At 49.3% G+C, this 24,132-nt stretch overlaps 2 protein-coding genes across 3 annotated transcripts in view; one reads left to right on the top strand and one right to left on the bottom strand.

The window, feature by feature from the left end:
• Nucleotides 1-22,687, top strand: LRTM2 (leucine rich repeats and transmembrane domains 2). 2 transcript variants are annotated; one of them, XM_064458495.1, is made up of 4 exons: nt 1-601; nt 14,252-14,413; nt 18,129-18,719; nt 20,564-22,687. In XM_064458495.1, exons 2-4 carry the CDS (start codon nt 14,347-14,349, stop codon nt 21,016-21,018), a joined length of 1,113 nt encoding a protein of 370 aa, XP_064314565.1. In that variant the 5' UTR covers nt 1-601; nt 14,252-14,346; the 3' UTR covers nt 21,019-22,687. The 2 variants fall into 2 exon arrangements, with proteins under 2 accessions (XP_064314565.1, XP_009505777.1); XM_009507482.2 differs by lacking the exon at nt 1-601 and adding an exon at nt 12,452-12,787.
• Nucleotides 1-24,132, bottom strand: part of CACNA2D4 (calcium voltage-gated channel auxiliary subunit alpha2delta 4) — a 132,927-nt gene that overhangs the window by 31,461 nt on the left and 77,334 nt on the right. The window lies entirely within an intron of this gene.

The raw sequence follows: 24,132 nt of genomic DNA on the forward strand, positions 1-24,132 counted from the left end.
CTGACCAGTCTGCCTCCCGAGGGGCTGCGGGGAGCTCCCCCTGCTCTGGCATCTCCTCACCCCTCCTCAAGCCCTTCAGCTCCCAGCACCCGGAGACGGATGGTGGCAAGGGGGGGAGGAGGGAGAGAGAGGGACTGACAGCAACAGCCCTTTCTCCGGGATGGGTTGAGAGAAATGAAAACCTCCCGACCTCCTTCCTCTGGGTGTTTCGGAGCAGATCCTGCCTGCCTGGCGGGGTGACTCCTCTGCACTGTCTGTGCGCGCTCCTGTGCGTGTGCTGCTGCCATCGCAGATGTACCCCCAGCTGTCACTTTGCCGCGTGCAGTCGCTCCCTCTCCCGCTTCTCTCTGTCTTTCCCTCTCCCCCTATTTATCATTTACGGAGAATTACAGTCCCTTTCCCACGCTGCCATCTCGCTGTGTGGCTCCTCTGCCCTCTGTGCAGGGCGAGTGGCTGGCTAGGAGGGGGTCCTGCCGACTAGGGTCCACTGAAAGCCCGGCCGAGAACAGAGGGACTTTATGCTGGATTTGCTTTGGGATTGTACCAGCTTCACTGGAAGAGCTGCCGTTCTCACAGGAGGGTCCATCCCAGCCTGAGAGAGGTAAGTGAAGACATCTCTCTTTTGCATTTCCCTCTCCCCTATGCGAGATCAGTGGGGCTGCCCCCCAGGAACCAGCTTCCCTGGGGAGGAGAGTGGTGGTTGGGGGCAGCGCTGTCTGCCAGACAGCACGGCGGAGAAGTCCCGGTTGTGTGAGGCTGACGGGCAGCGATCTTCCCGATAGGGCAGAACGACAACCCTGCCGCAGAGGCTGCTGGTACTGGTTCCAGTCCAGTTTCAGTGCAGGCAGCTGGGAGCAACTTGTCCCAGCTGTGAATGGCATCAGCATCTTTCGCTGCAGCACGGGCAGCTCAGGTGCAGCTTTGAGGCTGAGCACTTGGTGCTGTGTTCACTGGGTACCAGGCAGCTCCTGGTGAGCCCTGGCTTTTGCCCCTCCTCAGGGCTGCGGAGAGGGGCCAGCATGCAAGCTGCCATGCACCTGACCCGTGGTGGCTTTGCTGGCTATCATTTTGGTCTCAGCTGTCTTTGTAAGAACAATCTAAAATGGAGAAGCGATGACCAAAACCAGACAGGTCCAGCATTCGGTAAGCAGGCTTTAGGGTGAAGGGTGTGTATATGTATGTGTGTATGTATTTGTGTACAGTTCTACACACAAAGCTCACAGACCACAGGGCATGAAGTGAAGGATGCCACGTCACAAGTAGAGCCAAAAATATGTCCCAGGTTGCTGCCAGCATCCCTGCCAGCTGAGCCTGTGATTTCTGAACTTTTCGGCAGAAGGCACAGCACTGAGGGTGGGGGTGAAACACAGCAAAGAGAAACTTCACAGCCTATTCCAGCCCTGCCAGGGAGGAAAGGGAGAGAATAAGGTCCTGAATGAGCTGATGTGAAGCTGCCTATAGATGGGGGTATATATGTGAGCGTTAGTGTGTGTGTATGTGTGTATGCATATATACACATGCACAGACACGTGCACAACATACATCCCACTCAGGGTATTCTGCCCCCCTTCTCCCGCTGCCTGCCCAGTTTATTACTGCCACTGCATCTCATGCTAATTAAGAGAGACAAGTAAAATTGGAACTCTCCCTGTTTGGGGAGAGAGAATGTTTGGAGATGTTGCGCCAGCCAAGTCATGACCAAGCCAGGCCCCAGGCCTGCCATGTGGACCATCAGGTAGCTTGAATGTGCCACGTCCAGCACATCCCTGATGGCAACGGTAGTGAGCAGGGAACAGCACTGCTCTGCTGCTGGTGCCTGATCTGCCACCCAAGGATGAAGGGAGAAATGAAGATCTAATTTGGGGAAGGACTGGAGCAGCTGCTACTGCAAGGTTTAAAGAAGGAAACCCTTAAAAGACAGGGGGACACAGGGACTTGTCACAAAGCATGAGACATTTCTAGCAGTGAGGAGGAGAGGGTGCCTTTCCAGAATTGCAGTCCATTTTTTTTCTGAGCTTTGTTGCCTGGGTCTGTTGGGGGTGGGTCTTCCTCTAACTGCTGTGGGCAAACAACATTTGCAAGGGAATTATTCCACATGAGCAAAAGGCTTGCGGGAGTTGTCTCTCTGTCAGACATCAGTGTATTCTCTGTTAGTGTGTCTTTCCTACTTGGAGGAATTATGGTAAATCCTGAGCAAAGGGGCTGTTTGCAATGAGAAAGGGGGGAAGCCCTCTTATGTAATTTTTATACCAGATCATAGCTTTACCCTTGCCTCCAGCAAAGTGAATGCCACATGCTAGCAAGGTGCACTCCCAGCTCAGATATCTTCATGACCTACTCCAGCTTTCTGCCCTTCCTCTGGCTTTTCTAAGCCTGATGCAGAAAGGATTTTCTAGGGTCTTCAGCCCCACAGAAGCCTGATGAAGGCAGAGCAGCAGCTCAGTGTGGCAGGGAGGGCCAGCAGCAGCATAGGGTCGTCGAGGATACCTGGATTGGAGGATGCAGGGAGTGGCAGAGGTTGGAGCTGTGCATGGAACAGGACAGGGACAGGCTCAAGCCTGTGGAAGAGCATTTCTGGGCAGTTCTTTGGTGACTCTTCAGCACTTGCCTGTTGCTGATTCGAAACAGAGACCAAGCAGTTTCTGTCACTTGCCATGTTTGGTTACATGCAGCTGCTTACACTGCCTGACATCTGTCTCAGCCCTGGGTGACTCAAGCCATAATTCAAATGACCATACTGGGACACTCCTGCCAGCTGGGTAATGCCCCAGAGTGCTACACCATGACACACACTCCAGTTCTCAGTGGGAAGGAGCTGGAGTTGGAGTCCTTGGCTGTTTCTGTCCCTACTGCATGGAAATACCTTGTGACACATACCTTATTCCTGCTGTGGCTTTACCAAAGTGCTGGCTCACAAAAATGCTTTGCGTGGCTGAGGGCATCCTAATAGCAAGAAGAAATTTTTTTTTCTATAAACCAGTTCAATTCCAGGCTGGAGAGATGGAAGAAAAAGTTGCTTCACCTGTGAGTGGTGGGATTACATGAAATACGTTTTTATTCAGAATTGCAAAAACAAGCGGTTGAAAGTTAGGAAATGTCGGCATTCGGGGCACCGTGCCATCTGCACTGCGTTGCAGTCCTGACTGGTAGGATCACACACTGCCTTTTCATAAGCTGCCTCATTCAGAGCACCAGCTACATGGTGCTCAGGGAGTGAAGCAGGGGGCTGTTATTTTTTTTTGGTACTGCAAAGTGTGTGCCTTTTTTATTTATTTACTGCCTGCCATCCAAGCCCTGCAGGCAATACATCATTATTCATTGTCTTGTGGTGTTCTGAAGATGTTCACTGCTACAGTTGCCTTGTAGCTGATGACAGAGAATTTATGCTCCTGATGAGGCAAGAGAGAGTGGTTATTTTCCTTGCTTTTGAAGGGAAAAGAGAGTTCCCCTTTAGCCACACAGGGAAGGAGCAGCAGGTGCAGGACTGGAGCCTGGGGCCTCTTGGCTCTCAGTGCCACTGAGTCCTCAAGACTGTACCAGTTTACTGGCTAAGCTGCCAGCATTTTGGAAAACAGCTGTGAGCGCTCAGCAGTTCTGCAAAATGGCCCCTAGGGTCTCGTGTTGGGTACCCGCAAAATTAGGAACGTACAGACTGTGGCCGCCTGCCAAACCTGTGGTTTAATATTTAATGCTGACCATATAAAAATAGCCTTATTTATTACAACATCCTTATTGTTAGCTTGAGTATCGTGTGTCCTTTGCACTGAGTATGGGATAGGGTCCTGTGTAAAAAAGAAATAGTACTTCCTTGGATAAGCAAAGGTTTTGTTGTAATGCATGTATGCAAGTGGCTGAATTAAGGTTGTGAGGGTACTAACTCACATTTAAGTGCTTGGCTTTGCAAGCCAAATGGCATATTTTATCATATGTCAATTTTTTAAAAAGATGAAAATGACACTTTATTGATTCTTTTTTTTATGAATGGGAAAACAAAAGACTTGCTATTATTTATACACTGCAACGCCTCACACCTATCACAGGAAGGATTGAGACCTAAATTTACAACAGGGCCATACAAGTCTGAACTTCATGACTGACTGCAAGCAAAGGCTGTTACTTTGAAGACAGGCCCTGCTACCATGGTCCTCCTCACTCCCAAGGAGGCTGGGAACCTGGGAAGCTTCCTTCCCCGTGGACCATGCCCTCACACGAGGAATAAAAAAGTAGGCCCACATTCAGAGTCTGGAGAGGAGCTATTAGTGGCAACTTGCCTTAGCACTCATCACTTGGGCTCTCCTTCCACTCCTGGTGAGGCTCACTGCTCCTGGTGCTCCCCATAGCGGGGCATGCTGCTGCTGCGATTCTGCTCTGAGATACCTGTGTGGGGGCAGAGGGCCTGAAGGTGGGCCCTGCTCTCCATATCACTTGCATCTAGTCATTTTGATGGGATGTGAATGTTGCCACGCACGTATCTTTTCTGCGGCTGAAAACCCTCCAGAAAAGTAAAGTCACAGCAAATTTTAAGGCCTTCCCCAGCTTCAGCAAGCTCTGCAGCATGGGGCTGTGACGCGTGTGCTAGCCCAGATGCATCCAAGGATCCTGTCTGGAGCTCTGGGTTGTGAGAGCTGTCACATCTTGTTGAGCAATGGGCAATGTTCTCAGTTTGTAAATACTTGTTTAAGTGTGTCCCAGAGATCCTCAGGCACCCCTGGAGCTGCAGGCAGCAGCCTGAACCCCATGCAGTTTGTGTGGACTTTGTGGGGTCACCCCTCTTGGATGCTCTGGGAAGGTGATGTGGCCATGGGGAAGGGGAAGAAGAGCTCTCTCTAACAGGCAGCACCGCCAACCTCATGCCACAGTGGCAACTAAGTGAAACAGATCTATACAACTCACTAAGGCAGAAAAAGGTCTCCTTCAGAGTTCAGTATAAATGCATCGTGTGAGAACAATGAGAGCCAGCCTTTCCTTGGGAGGTTTGCCAGGAGCTGTGTGCGTGCTGGGTCACTGATCCCCTTATGATAAGAGCAGAGAGGATTTTTACTGCTGGCTTCTTGTGCTCTGCCCCACTGCTGCACATGCATGGATGATCCCTGCCCCTGTGACCACATCTGGGGCACAGGCTTGTGAAGTGATATGGTAGTGAAGTTCTTTCCTCATCCCACTGTGTTTTGTACCTCCTCTCCCTCTTCCTGCTCCTACTGCCGAAGTGGCAAGCCACTACCCTTGCAGCCGGTGGTCTGATTCTGAGAGGCTGGCAGCCAGGGAAGGGAAGCCAGGGTGCTTGGTGAGGAAGAGGGGGAGGGACTCTTTCACTCAGCAGCTTAGATGGTAGCAGTTCTCCATCATGTTGCCTTCTCCACCAGAAGCAAAGGTAACAAGACTCAAGCAGTAGGAAGACTAGTGATCCTGGGGTCCTGGTGTATTTCAGAATACAGACTATAAAAAAAAAAGCAAAACCAGTCTAGGCTAATGCAGAAATGAATGGTGGCAAATAAGCAGGTGTGGGGCACTTCGTGTGCACAGGATCACCCAGGCTTGCAGAAGCTCACCTGATTCTAGGAATGAGGAAGCACAAGGAGAAAGCCTTATGGCTGAAATGCCTTGACCCCCATAAGATATAACAGGGGTTTCTTGGTATTGATCTGGAAGCCCCTTGCTTTGTCAGTCTGGTTCGACAGACATCTGGCCTAGCACTCCAGGGACAGAACTGTGAACCAAGAGCTTATATTGATAAAAACCCTTATATTTTCCTACCTTGTTGCTAAATTGATGCACCTCCATCTACTACTCTGTGGATGTAAATGTATCTCTCATCTCAGACAGGTTGGCACCTTCCCTGTTATGGATCTGCTGCATCCTTTGCCTCTAATAAGAGACCCAGGGAAGGTACTGGGTCATCTCAAGAATTCTGAGCCCTCAGACAATCCTTCACAAATGTGGGCCCATAGATACCTTTCTTGAACACCACCCAAATAAAAACAAGAAAGAGATTACTTTGGGATCTGGAGCACCACCCAGCTAAGAAGTGCAGAAAATACCTGCGTGGGGTGGGGAAGAGGATGAGGACCACAGGACCAGATCCTCCCATCAAGCTGCTTTCTCTGCCTGGACCCTCTCCCTCGGGTGTGCCACCCATACAACCTCCCTGGGGTAGGCTTGGCAGGAAGTTGGGGAGCAGCACTTTAAATGCCAGCAAGGTGGAAGATGCTCGCAGGGTGCAGAGGAGGAGCTGGGAGCAGAAGGGTCCCTCCCTCAGACCTGCTGGGTTGGGAGCAGCTGCAGTCCTTCTGTCAAGGGGCTGAGTGCAAGCACACTGCACCAGTACAGGTTGGGGGTTGACCTACTGGAAAGCAGCTCTGCTGAGAAGGACCTGGGAGTGCTGGTGGACAGCAAGCTGACCATGAGCCAGCAATGTGCCCTTGTGGCCTAGAAGGCCAACAGTGTCCTGGGCTGCATTAAAGAGAGTGTGGCCAGCAGATTGAGAAAGGTTATCCTCCCGCTCTACTGCACCCTAATGAGGCCACATTTGGAGTGCTGCGTCCAGTTCTGGGCTCCCCAGTTTGAGAAAGACAGGGAACTGCTGGAGATAGTCCAGCGGAGAGCTATGAAGATGATAAGGAGACTGGAGCATCTCTCTTATGAGCAAAGGCTGAGAGACCTGGGTTTGTTCAGCCTGGAGAGAAGACCAAGGGGGGGGGGGATCTTATCAATCCTTTTAAGTATCTAAAGGGTGGGTGCCAAAAGGATGGGGCCAGACTCTTTTCAGCGGTGCCCAATGACAGGACAAGGGGCAACGGGTATGAGCTGGAACACAGGACGTTCCACCTGAATATGAGGAAAAGCTTCTTTACTGTGAGGGTGACAGAGCAGTGGAACAGGGTGCCCAGAAATGTGGAGTCTCCTTCCCTGGAGACATTCAAAACCCTCCTGGATGCAGTCCTGTGCACACTGCTCTAAGGGTACCTGCTCAAGCAGGGGGGTTGGATGAGATGATCTCCAGAGGTCCCTTCCAACCCCTGCCATTCTGTGATTCTGTGTGATTCTGCGATTAAGGGCTAGAGCTGCTACTGACCACGGGATTAACCCCTGCAGGAAATTAAAGTTGTAGAGAAGGCTCTTCATTCCACAGCGGAGAGAAACAGAAAAACTGGGATCTGGATTAGAATTGGCAGGGCTGGTGACAAGCCGCCACCCACAGCCAACTGTTCCCGGCTGGATCAGAAAATGTTATCTCAGTCTTCATGTAGAGGCCCCCTCCACATCTCACTCGGTTACCAATTTTTGCCAACAGTGTGAGAAGAGCAAAAACATCACTCAGTGGCAAGAAAAAGAGGAGGAAACTGGGTAGCCAGCTCACGTGTCCCTCCTCTGAGCCCCACTCCCACTCCCTAACCCACTTCCCTTCTCAGCTGCCTCCGTTTTGCACGGAGGAAACTTGCACGTGGTCTGTCGCGTTCAATAATACTCGGAGAAGATACTGGCACACACACGGCTGGATTTCTTCCTGTCAACTGCCCCCTCAGCTCTCCTTCTGCTGCTGCTCTGGGCCTCCTCCATATGCCACACTCTCGCTGTGCTGGGACTTTCCTGTCACTCCCATGTTGGATATCCCAGTCTCCCCACCTGCTTCCACAGCCTCCCAAGGAATCCCACTTCACAGACATCTGGGTCTTTCCCATCAGTGCTACCCACCCTGGCTCCCCTTTGGATGCTCTGTGCTTTCTCAGAGGGTTCAAGAAGGCCTGATGCCCTTGGCATTTCCAGCCCCTCCAGCATCTCCTGGTCCTGTTTTTGTGCATTGGTCAGGGAGACCTGGGATGCAGACAATGTGTTCTGGTTAAGGTACAGGATGAGGAATCAAGTAAACTAACTTCTCTCCTGATATTGCCACAGACCCATCAGGAAACCTTGGGAAAGCCCAGCCAAAACTCTTTTATTCTGTGTAACTGATAAGCCCTACAAATCATCTCTGCAGGACAGGACAGCATTTACAAGCCCAAGTGATCCAGTGCAAGCACAGCACTTGGCAGCTTTGAAAATCTTGAATGGGGAACTGATGTGGGCTCATGGTGAGGTAGCAAGAGCTGGGCAGCTGAAATTTCAGCCAACCAAACTCAGCAGCCATTTTTACCTCTCATATTTTACCTCTCCATAAAAAGTGGATAAAGTCGATCCTTCTTGGAGGAACTTGGGGAGAAAACATTTTTTAACACCAATCACATTTGCATTTCAGAGGTGTCTAGCATTGTCCTTGCAAAGACCAGAAGCTTTTTGAACACTTCACATCCCAAAGAATAGGGCGAGGACTTTTTTTCACACCAAGTCAGGAATGTGGCAGAGTCCCTTACAATACTGAGTGAGTTCTGCACGCTTTCTACTTGCTTTACTACTTTCTGTGTGAGGTGTTTTACTTATCTGTGATTGATCACTGCAAGTCAGATGACACCATTTCTTCTGCACCTGGGATTCTAGTGTGAATTTAAAATGTGCTTTCCATTGATTGCGACAGCACAACACTAATGAACCTTGAACACGTGTTAATAAATCAGAAAATGCTGGCAATGAAGCCCCCAGATATTTAGCTTTGAAGCTCACCAGGGCAGTGACACACCCCGTATGTTTCTACAGTGCTGCTGAGCCTGGCTGCCACCTCTGGGTGCTTTTGTCCAGACAAGAAACGAGGAGCTGCTGCAGAGACAAGGTGACCTCTTGTGGTCAATAATTTGCTCGACTAACCTAGGTCTGTTGGGGGACAAAGAATAGGCACCGTCTCCATGCTATCTAAACCCACTTGTGGTACTGTCAGGAGCACGATTCCCCACTAGAAGTCATCAGCCACTTCATGGGCTTCCAGTTGCTGTAATCATAGAATAGTTTGGGTTGGAAGGGACCTTTAGAGGTTATCTAGACCAACACCCCTGCAGTGAGCAGGGACATCTTCGACTAGATCAGGTTGCTCAGAGCCCCGTCCAACCTCACCTTGAACGTTTCTGGGGATGGGGCATCTACCACCTCTCTGGGCAACCTGTACCAGTGTTTCACCACCCCCATTGTAAAAAATTTCTTCCTTATACCCAGTCTAAATGTACCCTCCTTTAGTTTAAAACCATCACCCCTTGTCCTGTCACATCAGGCCTTGCTAAAGAGGTTGCCCCCATCCTTTTTATAGTCCCCCTTTAAGTACTGGAAGGCTACAATGAGGTCTCCCTGCAGCCTTCTCTTCTCCAGGCTGAACAACCCCAGCTCACTCAGCCTGTCTTCATGGGAGAGGTGTTCCAGCCCTTGGATCATTTTTGTGGCCCTCCTCTGGACCCGCTCCAACAGGTCCATGTCCTTGCTGTGTTGGGGGCTCCAGAGCTGGACACAGTACTCCAGGTGGGGTCTCATCAGAGTGGAGTTAGAGGGGCAGAATCACCTCCCTCGAACTGCTGGCCATGCTGCTTTTGATGCAGCCCAGGTTATGGTTGGCCTTCTGGGTTGCGAGCGCATATTGTTGGCTTATGCACAGCTTTTCATTCACCAGTATCCCCAAGCCCTTCTCTGCAGGGCTGCTCTCAATCTCTTCATCCTCCAGCCTGTACTGTTATTGGGTAATCAGAGCCCATGGCTGCCATGTTCCCCTGCCCAATGTGTACCAACCCTTCTCCCCCAAGGGATGATGAAGGGACAAACATAGAACAACGTGCTTTAATCACTGAACCCTGGGGTACCACTGTCCCCCTACATTATGGGTGATGGGAGTCCTAAAAGCAACAAGGAAAGGGGAGGAGAAAAAGATAATCTCCTTAAGGTGTCCTCCACGCCCTCCCTCACCCTGTTGCTTTTCTGATAAAGGCTAAAGCAATTCAGCATTGGAAAGGGGAAAGGAACGTTGCCATCACTTGTCAAGGAGAGTGTGGGGGAAGGATGAATGTCAGTGAGTACTTCCTGGTAATTTATCGCTGGCATCTGTTGCAGCCTCTGTTACCTACCCTTTGTAATATAGGTCACCCACATGCCCTGCCAGTGCTCGTAAGCCAGGCTGTTAACGGAGTCTGATCCCTGAGCCATGATCCATGGGTTAGTGCAAAGGACTATGAAAGACAATCAGAGGTTGCTGGGCTCTGTTTCTGACTGCAACTCATCCTAGTGACACAGTCACCTGTCCCTCCGGCCTCAGTGTCCCTGTCTGGAAAATGGGATAACTTCATCCACCTACCTAGAGCAGAGGCACTACTGGCTACAACCTCAGCCTTACTTCTAGGGGTCATGAAATACAAATAACAACACCTACAACCATGGTAAGAGCCATTCATAAAGCAGATGGAAAGCTTTGGATAGAAGGTGTCACAGAATTGTGAAGTGTTACTAAAACAGTATGTGGATGCTGAAACCCCCCTCACCCTCACAGTATGCTCCTTGGGACCTGACTTATGAAAGCTAAGGGTTTAGAGTGATACTGCAAACGTTACTGGTGTCTGTGCAGGGAGAAGGGAAGCACAAGACAGTGATAGTGCCTGCTGTAACTTTTATGCCCTGGCAAGTGCTGCAGAGCCATTACAATCTCTTCAGCATCCTCCCCCAGCAGTAAAGTTCCCTGTTCAAGCTAATTAGGGGAATCCTCATTAGAGAGTCCTCTAGAGTCTGACAGCAGGCCAAATGTCCAAGTGGCACTTCAGCTCAGTGTATTTTTGGCCACTGGAGCCCATGGGCCAGAAATGGATGATTTCATTCTGTTGCTTTGAGCTGAAGCTAAAAAAGTTGTCTTTCTGTCCTATATCAAACGGCAAGAAGAAAAGGCCATCACCAGCCCCACAGGCTACTCTGTTCATTTCTCCAGAATCTGGAAAAGAGACTCAACTCCAAGCATGTGGAAGAAAGTTCTGGACACCATGTCCCATGGATCACAGGGCATTCAGCTGACATGTTGCTCCAGGGAGAAGGAGCCATCTAGTAAGCCTGGAAGAAAGACTAATTCCTGGTTTGTAGAGCCCTTGGGTGATTTCAGAGCATTCAGAGCTCCAGCAATGCTGATCAGCCTTGAGCCCCCAAACCCAGGCAATGCCACACTAGTTCAGAACAGAGGGCCCAGTGCCTCTCCTCTTGGGCTGGGGGTGTATGGGGGGCACTTGTAGGTCTGGCAGAGTCCTAGCTGCTGGAAAAGTCCCTGGCTGTCAGGCTGAAAGCAGCCAGACAGATTCTCTGGTGCTCTGGAGAGCCTTGAGGTATGGGCAGGTGCCAGTTGCCCCAAGACTGTGGGATTCCCAGTGCTGTGTTGGCAGTGAGTGCAGCTGGCCTGGTGCTCTGCAGAGCAGAAGGCATCTCTTGCACCGCAGTAAAACAAGCTAATTAAGTCAGAATTCAAGACAAATCAGAGAAAACCTTTATAAAAGAAACTCTCAAAAATCCTCTCTGCCTCCTTGCTCTCTCCTGGATGCAGAATATTAATCACTAAGGATCTAACATGCTTATGGGCAATAAATGTGTGGGAGAAACTGCTTCTTTCCAGATCCTTGAAATTAAAATTTCTCCATAAACATAGTACTTCAAGGTATAAATGCAGAAGCTCATTGGCCATTTCACTTCAGCAGTCAGGAACCTCTACCTATTCCACATCTACGGCTCTGCCACCTGAGCATATGTTACGCTTGGAGAAGCAGGCAGTTTTGTGCAAGACATGGATGATGATAAATATGGGTCACAGAAGAGTCCCCAGTATGTGTGCAAGCCCAACTCTGCACACATTTGTAAATGTAAGCCAGATTGGCAACTATCTCTGCATAAGTGCATGCAGATAGCTGCTTTTAAGTCTTAGAAATGTGTATGAGTGCACAAAGGGTGGCTGCTACCTATGGGGTGGGGAGTGCTGTGTTTATGTGACATGCTTTTAATAATCTTGGGTTTATCAAGGCACCTCCATCTTTGTGCGTGTTGCAGTGCAGGAGACAGCATTAAAGCCTGAACAGGTGTTAATCACTATGCACTGTAATAAATTCTAAACATAGGGAAAGGGCTTATTTATACACGGCTGCTCCTCCTACCCTGCACTCTGTGCTTAAGCCTTGGTGCTGCCTGAGAGGAAGAGGCGCCCGTGAGGTACCAGAAACCAGTGCAAGAGCTGGATTTGCCCTGGCAGATCAGAAGGACCTGGGGGTAGAAACCCTGACCCTGTAACTGTCCACACACCTGGGTATGCTAGTCCTGCTCCAGCGCCCCGCTGTCACCTGGGGATGGTGTGGCTGAATTGCACTGAGCAGCAAGCGGGGTGGGGGATACACTAGCCCACAGCCTGAGCTGGGGGCCTGGGCTGAGGGGAGACCACAGAGGGAAGCCGTGTCACGAAGCACCCAAGGAAGCTGGTTTGTTGGTTTCTTTTTTTTTTTAAAGCTTAGCCCCCCTGATTGGAGCCGAGCCAGCTGATACAGATGGGGTGTTACAAAACAGAGCCAAAAGGCAAGAGCGCAAGGAACAGAGCTATCTATAACCCTGACAAAGTTAGATGGAGTGAAGGTGGGGAAGAGGGAAAGACAGAGCATGGCAGGCAGCCCCTGATGCTGAGAGCAAGGATGCAATCGTTCGGCAATGGGATTTGGAGCTGATTGACTCCCGCTATCCAGCAGGCAGATAAGGCTCCGTGGCTGTCAGCTTAACTCTGCCATTTATTCCTGTGCTGTAGGGAGTTAAATAGAGCACACCGAAAGCCTGCTGCCGGGGAGTGAAAGTCAAGGAGGGAGAGGGAAGGAAGAGACTGTAATTGGGCAGTGCCAAGGGAGTCGGGTAGAAGTGGCTGTGGGCAGAGCCCCTCCAGGTAAGTGCTTGCGTCTTTTCATCCTCCTTGTCCACTCTGACAGCTGAGGACAGGAGACTTCAGGGGTGGCATTTAGGACAGAAACATTGATATGGTGGAGGCTGAAAGTCTCCTTCTCAGCCAGGGCAAGCGCAAGCACTGAATGGGGACAGCTATTTGTTGCAGCTTCTCCTTTGGCGGGGACTGCAGGGAAGGGGCTCCAGCTCGGTTTGGGGAGTGGGGGGGGCTGCACCAGGTGAAGGTTGGATTGGTTTCAGTGCTGTGAGAGTTATTAATCTACTTGGTGTATTGGCATTTGGGTAAATGGTCTAAATAGCCTAGCAAAATGTACTAGTCCAGGCATCGAACCTGCTTGTCTTTCTCACCAAGATGCTAATTTAAATATTTCCTGGTGGTTTACACTGCTGTATAAAATCAATCAGTCATGGGAGCCTGGGGGAGGGGGAGCAGCTGGCATGTGTGTGGGGAGAGTGTCCCAGTGGGAGTGCAGCGCCCAGCTAAAATAAGGGCTGTGGATGTTGTCAGAGCCCCTCAGAGAGGAGGGAGCATGGTTTATTTCTGTACCCTGGTTGAAATGTGTCCATCTAACTGCTGCTGTGCCTGTGGGCGGCACATCAGAGAGCAAGCAGGGGGACACAGGAGGGTCCATGGTGTTTCCTCTTTTCGTGCTTGCCTGTATCCAAAAGGGAAGCAGGAAGGAAGGAAGAACCTGTTGTCAGTCACTTATTGTCAGGGGAGAGTTTATGTTCTTTGGGTTTCTAATTAGACTGAGCATTTTTCCTTCTTCTAATTAAGATGTAATTCCTCTCTCTTCAACACTCCCACTCAGTCTCCCCCGCCCCAGGTCCTCCCTTCTCCTCCGAGGCTTGCTCGCTCTTCAGCTCCTGCAGTTGCTGCAGTGTGAAATCCCCAAGCTGAAGCTGTGCTCTCCTCAGCCCCACTCTAGGCACCACATCCATTTTACCTTAAAACAGAAAGGAAGCACTAGTGGGGAATATGGGGAGGAGGAGAGAAGCGGCTTGGCAGCCGCTGGTGTCCAGATCTCAGTGAGCCTCAGCGTGCATCAGGGAGAGGATGCACAGGTGGTAGCAGCCTGTGTGGCAGTGAAAGGGAATGAGCTGGAGTCTGCTGCCCTGGCAGGGTCACCTCAGCAATTCATCAGGTTAACCTTGAGCATGAGGCTAATGTAGCTACCGTAGCAGGCTCTTCAAGCATGGGCTTGTCTCTTTGGCACTTAGGTGAATCAGGCCTTATTTCTGCACTGCAAGGTTCAAAGTGAATTAATGTTGCACCTTCATCATGCTATGCTTTCTAAAATATCCTCCATCTCTCCTCAAAAACAGAGCTGATGCCTCAAAGGCAAAACTCTAGTTGGGGAGGGGAAAGGATGACACCGAGCACAGCCCCATGCCCTGTGCCCAGGGAACTGAATCCCACCCACTCTGCTCTGCTCTTCCCCTCCAGGGCCTGGCAGGCAAGCTACAAGGTCACTCCTCCTCCTTTTGGGGCTGTGTGCCAGGCTGGCTGGTGGATGTGAAGACACGCTGGAGAAGACAACAATGCTGCCTACAACTGCTGGCCACCGGTGGAGGAGCAGGTTCCTCATGAGGTGGCAAGAGGCTTGTCGTAAGTAATGCCTACTCAGGTACTGAGTATGATGATCCTGTCTGTCAAGGGAGTGGAAAGAAAATAGGTCACATCAGGGTTAAGAATAGGGGAGAGGGACAGCTAAGAATGGAGATGTTTGAACTAATTCCTGATTCCTTTAGAGGCCAGGCTAGCTGGGAGGGAGAGCGAGACTCTAAAGCTGAAGATGGGCTTAAAGTGGGACAGTGAGTGATGATTGCTTCTGAATTCCAGTGGGCCTGGCAGGTGAGAAACAGCGAGATAGATACCACCGCACAAAGATCCACTCTGAACATTTCTCAGATAAGCATGCTGTAAGATGCAGACTCCTCTCTGTGGTAGGGGTTTATACGTAGGCTGCTAAGCAAGGCTCCTAGCTCTTCATGGCAGAAGTCATGACAGATTTTAGAAGGGAATGCAGGATGCAAATACAGAATTATCCTACTGGGCACTGCCACACAGTGAAAATCAAGGAGTAAATAAAGATGATCTCTTTTAAATTAAATTGTAAAAGTTCAGCCTGTGCACCTTCCCAGTGGACCAGGGCATCTGCTACAGTATCCCTGAGTGCAGAGCAGACACTGCTAGGGTGATGTGGGGCTTCAGGGTATGTACCTGCACTTCAGAGAAACATCTGAGGACTGCAGCAGAGAAAAGGGAACACCTGGAGAGTGTCCATCACTACTGAATGCCCAGGGAGCCAACTGGGTCTGTGGTTTCCCTTGTTCTTGTCCTCCTGATCAAATGTAGGGGTACCACCGTAAGAAGCTGGGGGAATGATTTCCTTTTCCAGAAAACAGGCATCTTTGTAATCCATCCTCACAGACTAGACTGCTGTATAAATTATTTACAATGAATGCTACTGAGTCTTGACTTAATCGGATATTCCTGGATCAGCTTTCTGCCACCTACTAGAGTCACCAAACACCCCACAAAGTAACTTCATCTTCCCCTAACACAAAACCACATACTACTCATCCTTCTGTAGGGCTGGAAGACAGCTTACAGTTTCTTCTGTTGCCTCTCTACCTCTATTCCCTGTAAAGCTGCATCCTAATCAGTGTGACGAATTCCTTGGTCTCATCTCACATCATAGTGGGTACATCTCTTGTAAGGACTGAAAATGAAATCAGGTCTTCTCCTCTCTATGATTTTAGTAAAATATTTCCAAGAGCACAAAGCAATATATGGGTAACAACAAGACATTTTTGGCACATCCTACATGGCTGCAGAAACTTGGCATAAATCCAGTTCCTGAACATAACCACAGCCAGCTGCCTGAGGCTTTGTTCTTACCAGCCACCGCCAGCATACATACTGGTGGAACCCCACAGCTGCCCAGTTGGGGCTGGTGGCAGGTAGGTATTTTGAGAGATAAGCCCTGAACAGAATGCCACCTGTATAGCATTACACACAGTCTGCGCTTGCCTTTCTTGGTGTACAAAGCAGCTAAGTGTTATCTCATTATCACAGCTGTCAATCTATTATTAATACTGTACTTTTGTTAAGCATCCAGGAAAAGACGGGGTCACTTGAGTGACTCACAGCTCTTTCCCTTCCCCACTCTAGCTCCCATTCTTTTAATTTTCTCCCTACAACAAGAGCACTATGTATTCTGAATGGAATTAAATATCAGCCAGCCAGGCAGTATCTGCACTGCGCCAGTCTATGATCCGCTTTCATGGCAATCTCTGCTGGTGACCCCAACCTTTGCATGATAAGAAAGCACAGACATATTCAGGGTAAAGATCTCTCCTGTATTTCACCATAAGGATCCATAATTATAATTAAAGGAGGGCGCAGATTTGCATGGCCTGGACTGGTGTGCACCTGTGATCTCAACTGTATGACAGAAAAAAAATTCTTGAAGGAATTGTGAAAGATGGATGAAATAAAAAAGAGCAGAGACACTTTCTCTGAACACTTATTCCTTGGTCCTTAATAAAGTCATATAGCTTAGGATCCAAGCTGTGGAGTCTCCTTAGGCTGCCAGTCCAGAAATCTACCCATTTTCACAAGGATTGCTGGGAACACAAAAAGACCTGACACAGGATGACAGGGTTTGAGTATGAAGGCAGCACCACTGACATAAACCAAGTCAATATGAAAAAAATGGGCTATGGGGCAGACTAAACTCTAGAGAGAGTGCTGCCAGGGAAGAGAGGAAGAGCATGGCTGACTGCAGAGCTGTTCCAGGTGGAGCTTCTCCATAAGCATGGGCCTCCACAAGCTCCCTCTCCAATGCTGTCTTCACAATTTCCTTGGGGTTAAGAAACAAAACACGTGCTTGTTGGTTCTTCAGAAGAAAACAGGACAGAAGATTCTGGTTTCAAGTCCAGGAAAGAAAAGCAACACAATAAAGGCATCCACCCCTAAAAAGACTCTACCAACTCCAAGTGACTGCCTTCTCTGAAGAAATGTGAGAAATGGAGAGGACAGGGCATGACACAGAGACAAACCTGCTTCGGTTTTAGTCAAATGCTCAAACTTGTCACCTTACAAAACAGCGAGGGAGCTGAATTTGCTTCCCACATTGAAGAAATTATTCTCAGTTCCACAAAAGGAATTAAGATGAAGGATGCAAATGTTTTACATAGTCTGCTTAAACATAACTCCCACTCCTTTAATGACAGGAGGCACAAAGCTTACTTTCCTTTTGCTGATGCTTCTTTGCCATAGAAATGAGATTTTAAAAAGTCACTGGCTCCCAGGGAGGGTTGGCAACTAGTGCCTTGACACCACTCACAGGATCTGGACCCATGTCTGTAATGGTGATCCATGACAGCCCTAAAAATGCTCATTTGTGGATTGTCCAACCTTATCTTTGAGACACTGCAGGAGAAAGGGGGGTATGGGCTAATCTCTTTCCTAACACCCCTTTCTTCAACTACCTATCTGCAATTTTCTTCCTGATCTCCACTGCAATTTTGGTCAGAGGAGATGCTTGTGGGGGTATTGCTGTAGGATTCAGAAACTATTTTGGGAGCAATGGCCACTAGCAGGTGCCCAGTGGTTTAGGGTCTCCTTGCTGTTTTTTAATAGCTTTCTTGGTCATCCTTTTGTAATGTAATCTAATTCATAAAAAAGTCTCTTGCCACAAGGCCTACACAACACACTGTGGATATGGAGAGCAAATGATACCCTGATTCAGAGCCTAATTTAGACCTGAGTCTGATCTATCACAAAGATTAGGATTCAAACTGCAGGAGCACGGCTGAGATGTAGGTTGTTTTGTTTTAATTTTTCTTACAAGGTTTTCAATAACATGTCTATTTCTGAAAAAACAGAGCTGCTTAAATATATACCATTCCCTTCTCTCTCAACCCTGACTGTTTAGAAAGAGCTGTCCTTTATCAGAGGTGACACGTCCCACCGCTCTCTGCTCCATTCTCCTCTGACAGGTTCCAGTGCTCTAGTATCTGGCAGCAAAGTCCTCTGGGATGCACTGTTCTTACTTCTCTGTGAAACTGGAAGGATATTTACTTGCTTGCTCATGAGAAAAAGGCTAAGGGGAAAATCGTGCTGCCAGGGAGCAGGCCAGCAGCAAAGGGATGCATCTGTGAGGAAGCTCATTATACTGCAGGGTGTTGCAGAGAAGAATCCTGCTGTGAGGGTCATATTGTAGCTGTGGTTGTGCTCAAGGTGGCAGTGGGTGAGGATGGGAAAGCACTGCTCTAATACATGCACTCTCTCTCCCCTGCTTTTCACCTACCAGTGCTTGGCTGTTGGCTGTCGCTATGTGCTGCCGAGTCCTTCTTTGCTTGCCCTTCCTCCTGCAAGTGTAACAGTGGCAAACTGGAAGTGGACTGCAGTGGCTTGGGCCTCTCTTCCATCCCCTCAGACATCCCTACAAACACCAGGACCTTCCTCTTTCTCAACAACAAACTCAGCATCCTGCCAGGAGCAGTGTTTTCCAACCTCTCTGCCCTACAGAGGCTGGATCTATCCAACAACTTCTTAGACCAGCTCCCTCAGAACATCTTCAGCGACCTGGGGAACCTCACGGAGCTCCAGCTGAGGAACAACAGCATCCGGGCCTTGGACAAGGACCTGCTACAACACACGGCCCTCCTGCGCCAGCTGGATCTCTCCATCAATGGCCTGGCCCAGATACCCTCAGGCATCTTTGACGACCTGCCTGCTCTCCGATCCCTCTCTCTCAGGTCCAATCGCCTACAGAGCCTGGACAGGGTGACCTTCGAACCGCTAACCAGCCTGCAGCAACTCCAAGTTGGGGATAACCCCTGGGAATGCGACTGCAACCTCCGAGACTTCAAGCACTGGATGGAGTGGTTCTCCTACAGAGGTAGGTGCTCGTGCAGCAGGAGCCAAGGGCAAAAGCACTGGTTTTCCATGGAAAGGCAGACAAAGACAGGCATGGAAGAAGCATGGGCAGATACATCTGTCAGGTCAGGCTGACTCAAATGCCAGATCTTAGCCAAGGAGCATGAGGACCATGCTACAATGCTAAGAGAGTTTAGTGCCACTGCATCTTCATATAGCAACACTGCTAGGCTGAGAAGTCCCCAGATCTATTTCCTTATTTTGTTTCCAACCTGAAAGATCACTTTTTTTGAGAGAGAGGAAAGAACTTTCTTCAAATAACATAAAAATTTTAGGATTATGAATTCCCCTCTTTCTGCCTAAAGAAGAGAAATGCTTTTCATGCTTGAAAATAACCATCCCATTCTCTTCCTTAAGCCAGCAGAAGCAAAAGCCAGATTTGTCTGTAAACCATCAGGTTTGCTTTCAAAAAAAGAACCATAGGAAACAGTGCCACTTAGGAAAATACTGCAACTAATATTGGCAAACCCAAACTAAGCCCAAATTAACAAGCCAGGCCCCAAGTCAGACTGGGTATAAAATCATAATTTCAAAACAAGCAGTTTTTGACAAGTTTGTATTTCCAGCTTTTCCTTGAAATATAGAAGGCTGGAAAGGTACGTATCACTTAGCATGAATGCTGATGGGGTGACATACTTTGAGGAGCTGCGACTCAAAGAAAGATGGCACATTTTAGAGGAACAACGATTGAAGGCCTGACCTTCTGTTGTTGGAGCCGATGACTTGGAAAGGGTTTCAAATCATGCAGATACCAACAGTCAGCTGTCACATCCCTGCTGATCACAGCCATGCTACAGAGAGATTATCTACGCCTATGGCTAAACTGCAGTCTGAAATATGCATTTGTGTGAGCGGAATCAAACAAGCATATGAGTGCCACTTTTCTCTTTTTTTTTGTTTTGCTTTGTTTTCTTTCTTGACTCTCATATCACAGAGTCGATGGAAAGCACACAGAGTTAATTTTGTGTTTTTTCCCCTTCCAAAGAAATTGCCCAAACTCGCTCAGCATTTGTTTCAACATCTGTCACTATTTTCACAGAGGGGGGATGGATTAGTTGTTAGAAGATGGGACTGTGTGTCTGTTGTTATTTTGAGAAGACACAGCCTGGTCCTAGCTTTTTGCTTTAATTTCTCCTTTTCTAAAATGGTTCTACTAACACTTACATACTCACTAAACAGTATGAGGCTGACTTAATAGAGAGCTTCAGAGGGCTTTCATGTCTTGGCCTGAAAGGTATCTGTGCAGATATCATGCACCATGACTCTACTGTCATATCCAACCTAGGCAGAAGCAACCCAGCCATTTGCCATGGTTGAAGATGTTCCAGCTGTGGAGGGCTAAGGCATGCAAAATGTCTCCAAGTTATACAAAACAATAATTTTAAAGGATATTGTGTGTGCTTCTGCCTGGGGATGTGTACTCCCTCCCTCCACCTTTGACATGCACTGTGGATCTGGCAGGATATGGCGGTCTGCAGTACCTCCTGACTTCAGTGTCATCCTTAAGCTCCAGAAACATCTTGCACTAGATCATGGCTGCCTTTTGGGGATGGGAGAAGGTCTCTGAGTACCCTCTCTAGTCAGCAATGCATTCACACATGAGGGACTGGATTTTATAGCCCGACTGCTATAATAAAGCAGTTCCCCGCTTGGTAACCGCAATGCTGTTATGCCTGACTTCTGTAGGGTAAATCCTTTGAAGGTGTGAACGGAGTCATAGGAACTTACCCCACCTGAGGATCTAGCTCTGCTGTCACTGTACTGGGATGAAGCTGTGGTTCACTCCTATTATCTCTATTGGGACAGGTGGGAAAATCGACCAACTGGCATGTACCCTGCCCAAGGAGCTGAAAGGGAAGGATATGCGAATGGTGCCCATGGAGATGTTTAACTACTGCTCCCAGCTGGATGATGAGAACAGCTCTACAGTGCTGGACAATACCGGTCCACCCTGCACTAAAGGAAACCCAACTCCTTCCAAATCTAAATCAGGCCCAGAAACAGAAGTGGAACCCAGTGTGGGATGCCCTCAAAAACAGCGATATAGGCCTGTGAGTGTGCGCCGGGCTATTGGTACTGTGATCATCGCAGGGGTGGTTTGCGGCATTGTTTGCATCATGATGGTGGTGGCAGCTGCTTATGGTTGCATCTATGCCTCCCTTATGGCCAAGTACCACCGGGAGCTGAAGAAGAGGCAGCCACTCATGGGTGACACAGAAGGTGAACATGAAGAGCAAAAACAAATCTCTTCTGTGGCATGAAACTCTTCTAGGAAGGAAGGGACAGCAATGAACAAAGGTACCTGAGAGCAGTCAAGCATGGGGTCCTCCCAAAATGCATCTTCCCAGACAGACAGACTGTGCTATTGCTCCACTCACCCAAGTAGTGCAACATGCTTTTGGGGGGGGTCAGGGCACCTGGCTTGATTTCTGTTCCTCTGCCCGAGGCCCATTTTATGCCCTTTCACCCTTGGGCCCTCCCAGACAAATAAAGTAGAGTCAGACCTCGAGTGCTTGCTGTGCCTCATGCCCTTGCACAGAGCTTCCCTCACATGCCTGCTGTGGAGGCAGCCGGCACCTTTTGGGAACCTGTGTCATCCTCTCAGCTTCAGTCCTGAGTTGTCCTGTATCCTGTCAAGAGCTCTCTGCAAACAGAGAGAGCAGCTCTGTGAAAGCTGGTGTGAGGAACGGGCCACCAGAAGTGGCCATGCCTCACTGTTAGGGTCACTGCTGTTGTGTGACAGTAAGTTGCTGCCCACCCTACAAGTCAGTGCTGCCGAGAGCACATCACGAAGGGAGGGAACGTCCCTAGGCGATGACAACAGTCAGGGGCAGATTTCTCTTCTCACTTTTAAAGATGGAAAGATACCTGTATTATTCTAACATGCTGCCAGAGACCATAGCGTTCCTCTTTTTGCTCCTGGCCAAGTCCAAATCTGTGAGCTGACACACATACGTCATTCATTATAGGTGCACAGATATAGAGCCATCCTCCTGTACACACACATGCTTACTGACGCATTCTGATCCAAACACACACACACAGTCAGCCCCAACTCCAGACGTCCAGGCACCCCACCTGTGCATGCAGAGACACATATGCCCATGCTGATCTGCCCTCTGCATGCAGCCATGAATACATTCAGCCACTTCACCTTACTCTCATCATAACAGTGCATAGCACCTTCTGCTTCAGACAAAATACATGCACCCTGTCACTGAGGAGCTAACAACATCATCTCGGCCATAGTGCAGAGCCAGTAGAAACAGGCAGGATTGAATAGAGAGAGGCAAAGTTATTAACTTTACAGCATGAGTCTGTGGAAATGAGTACACAGCGCACACACACACAAAAAAAGGTGTGTTCTTGTTATCTGTTTTATGCTTTCTATGATAAATGGAAAGGGTAAGGATATGAAGCCTCCATTTAGAAATGTTTGATTGGCAGACCAGAAATGGGTCATCAGGAAAGACCAGAGGAGGAGGTGGCTTACCAGCCTCAGCAGTGTAAACCATGCTGAGGAGTAGCATGAGCCAAAGGGAAGGTGGCGGGAGAAGATGATGCACAACCCATGAGCTGGCATGGCTGGCAGAGGGGCACGCACAGTGTATGGAGTAGGGTTTTGCAGCAAGGGCAACTGAAGAGAGGGGGCACAATTCTGGAGGGTCTTGAGGTGAAGGCTGAAACCTGAACCATAGCGTGGCACAGGTGGAAGAGCCCAGGAAGGGGCCAACACCGTACACAGCACAGCCCACATATGCCCCCCTCACCATCACTGCTGTGTTCACTGCCATCCACAGCTACACAGGAGTGTGCCCACCCACACAACTCTGCACACTGCCACTGTCACGTAGGGTGACATCCCCCAACCAGATTTTAAAGCCCTCAGACTGCAGTGCCTCCTATTAGTCTTAGCTCTTTCTGACCTTACGGGGGGGGGGGGGGGGGGAGGGGGGGAGGGAAGTGAGAGGTAAAAGAAAGAAAGGAACTCAACATAAGGACTCATTTTGTATCACTGGAAGTGGGATAAAATGCTGTCTCCAGGGGAGAGTGCACATTGCCATGGTAACCTGCTCTAACCCGTCACAGTGGGTATTCCTGGGTGAGGAAGATGACATCGAAGGTCGTGCATCCGCAGTGCCTGTGGATGGTGTGATCCCTGCCATCAGGAAACAAGCTGGCAGCCAGCCCAGCTTTGCAGGGTGTTTCACTAGCAACTTGTGTTCAGAGCCCAGCATGCACTGCAGGTGGACCCTGCCAGGGCACGTTACCTCTTCACCTTGCTCCAGCTGGATCCCAATGCCTTCGGACATCTCACAACCCTCCCGCTCGCTGCTGCTGGATCCCTGTGGAAGCGATGCACGCTCTGGTCCCAGACAGGTGGTTGTACTGACCCACAGGAACACAATGACAAGTCTTTAACCAAAGCCTGGAGTGGCAAAATCCCTTCTGGCCTACCCAGGGCCACCAGAGGCAAAGAGACAAGATGCTTTGGGCTGTTTTATTATGACTTCCCTTTGACACAGGGATGCATGGGGCAGAGGAGAATGTTCTTCAGGAAGCAGAAGACCAGGCTGCCCTGAAAGAAGGACTGGGAGAAGCAGTCCACTCACAGCTGTGTGCACACATTGTACCCCCACTCCAAGCACACTGCTTGTAGTGAAGAGGAGGAGGAGGAGGAGGAGGGGGGCTGGCAAGATGTGAAGAGGAAGGACTCTTCCCCCATGCACTGTATAGCCACTCTAACCATCCCATCTGCTGCAACCATAGCCCACTCTGAAAGGCAGAACTGGTGCACTGCAGACTCCTTATGCGTGTTATTCCTGTTCCACATTCCCAGCAAGCCAGGACTAGACTCTGCCTGCTGGATCCAAACCTCTCCCCAACCTCCCTCTCAGGGGAACTTCTCCCTTTACCATCCTGGACTCCGCAATCATACTTGAAATAGGACTTGAGTCAGAGTGGTATATTTATAGATCTATATTTTACTTGCATCAAATAATGGTGAAAATATTGCACAAAACAAATGGGATCTATATATGTGTGTGTGTGTATGTGTGTGCGTGTGTGTGAGTGAGCAAGAGAGTGAGAGAGAGATTGTTTTTAAGGGGATAGGCTAGAGGAGAAATGAATGGGAGGGAGGTGGAGGACAATGCAGGGGTTGGGGGGTGAAATCCTCCTTTCCCTGCACCTTCCCTGTGACCTCCTCCTGCCCTGACCAATTTTTCTTTGTTGCTAATAATATTTTCTATATCTTGTGTTGTGGGGCTGATGATGACCTTGCCCATCCTTTCCTTTTTGTTTTCATTTATAAGGCAGAAAGTCTGGATTCATCTCAACCCTAGACAAGGGACAGCTATGTTTAGAAACCCACC

This window comes from Phalacrocorax carbo, chromosome 1 (genome assembly GCF_963921805.1).
Source record: "Phalacrocorax carbo chromosome 1, bPhaCar2.1, whole genome shotgun sequence".
In the NCBI taxonomy this organism is placed as follows: domain Eukaryota; kingdom Metazoa; phylum Chordata; class Aves; order Suliformes; family Phalacrocoracidae; genus Phalacrocorax; species Phalacrocorax carbo.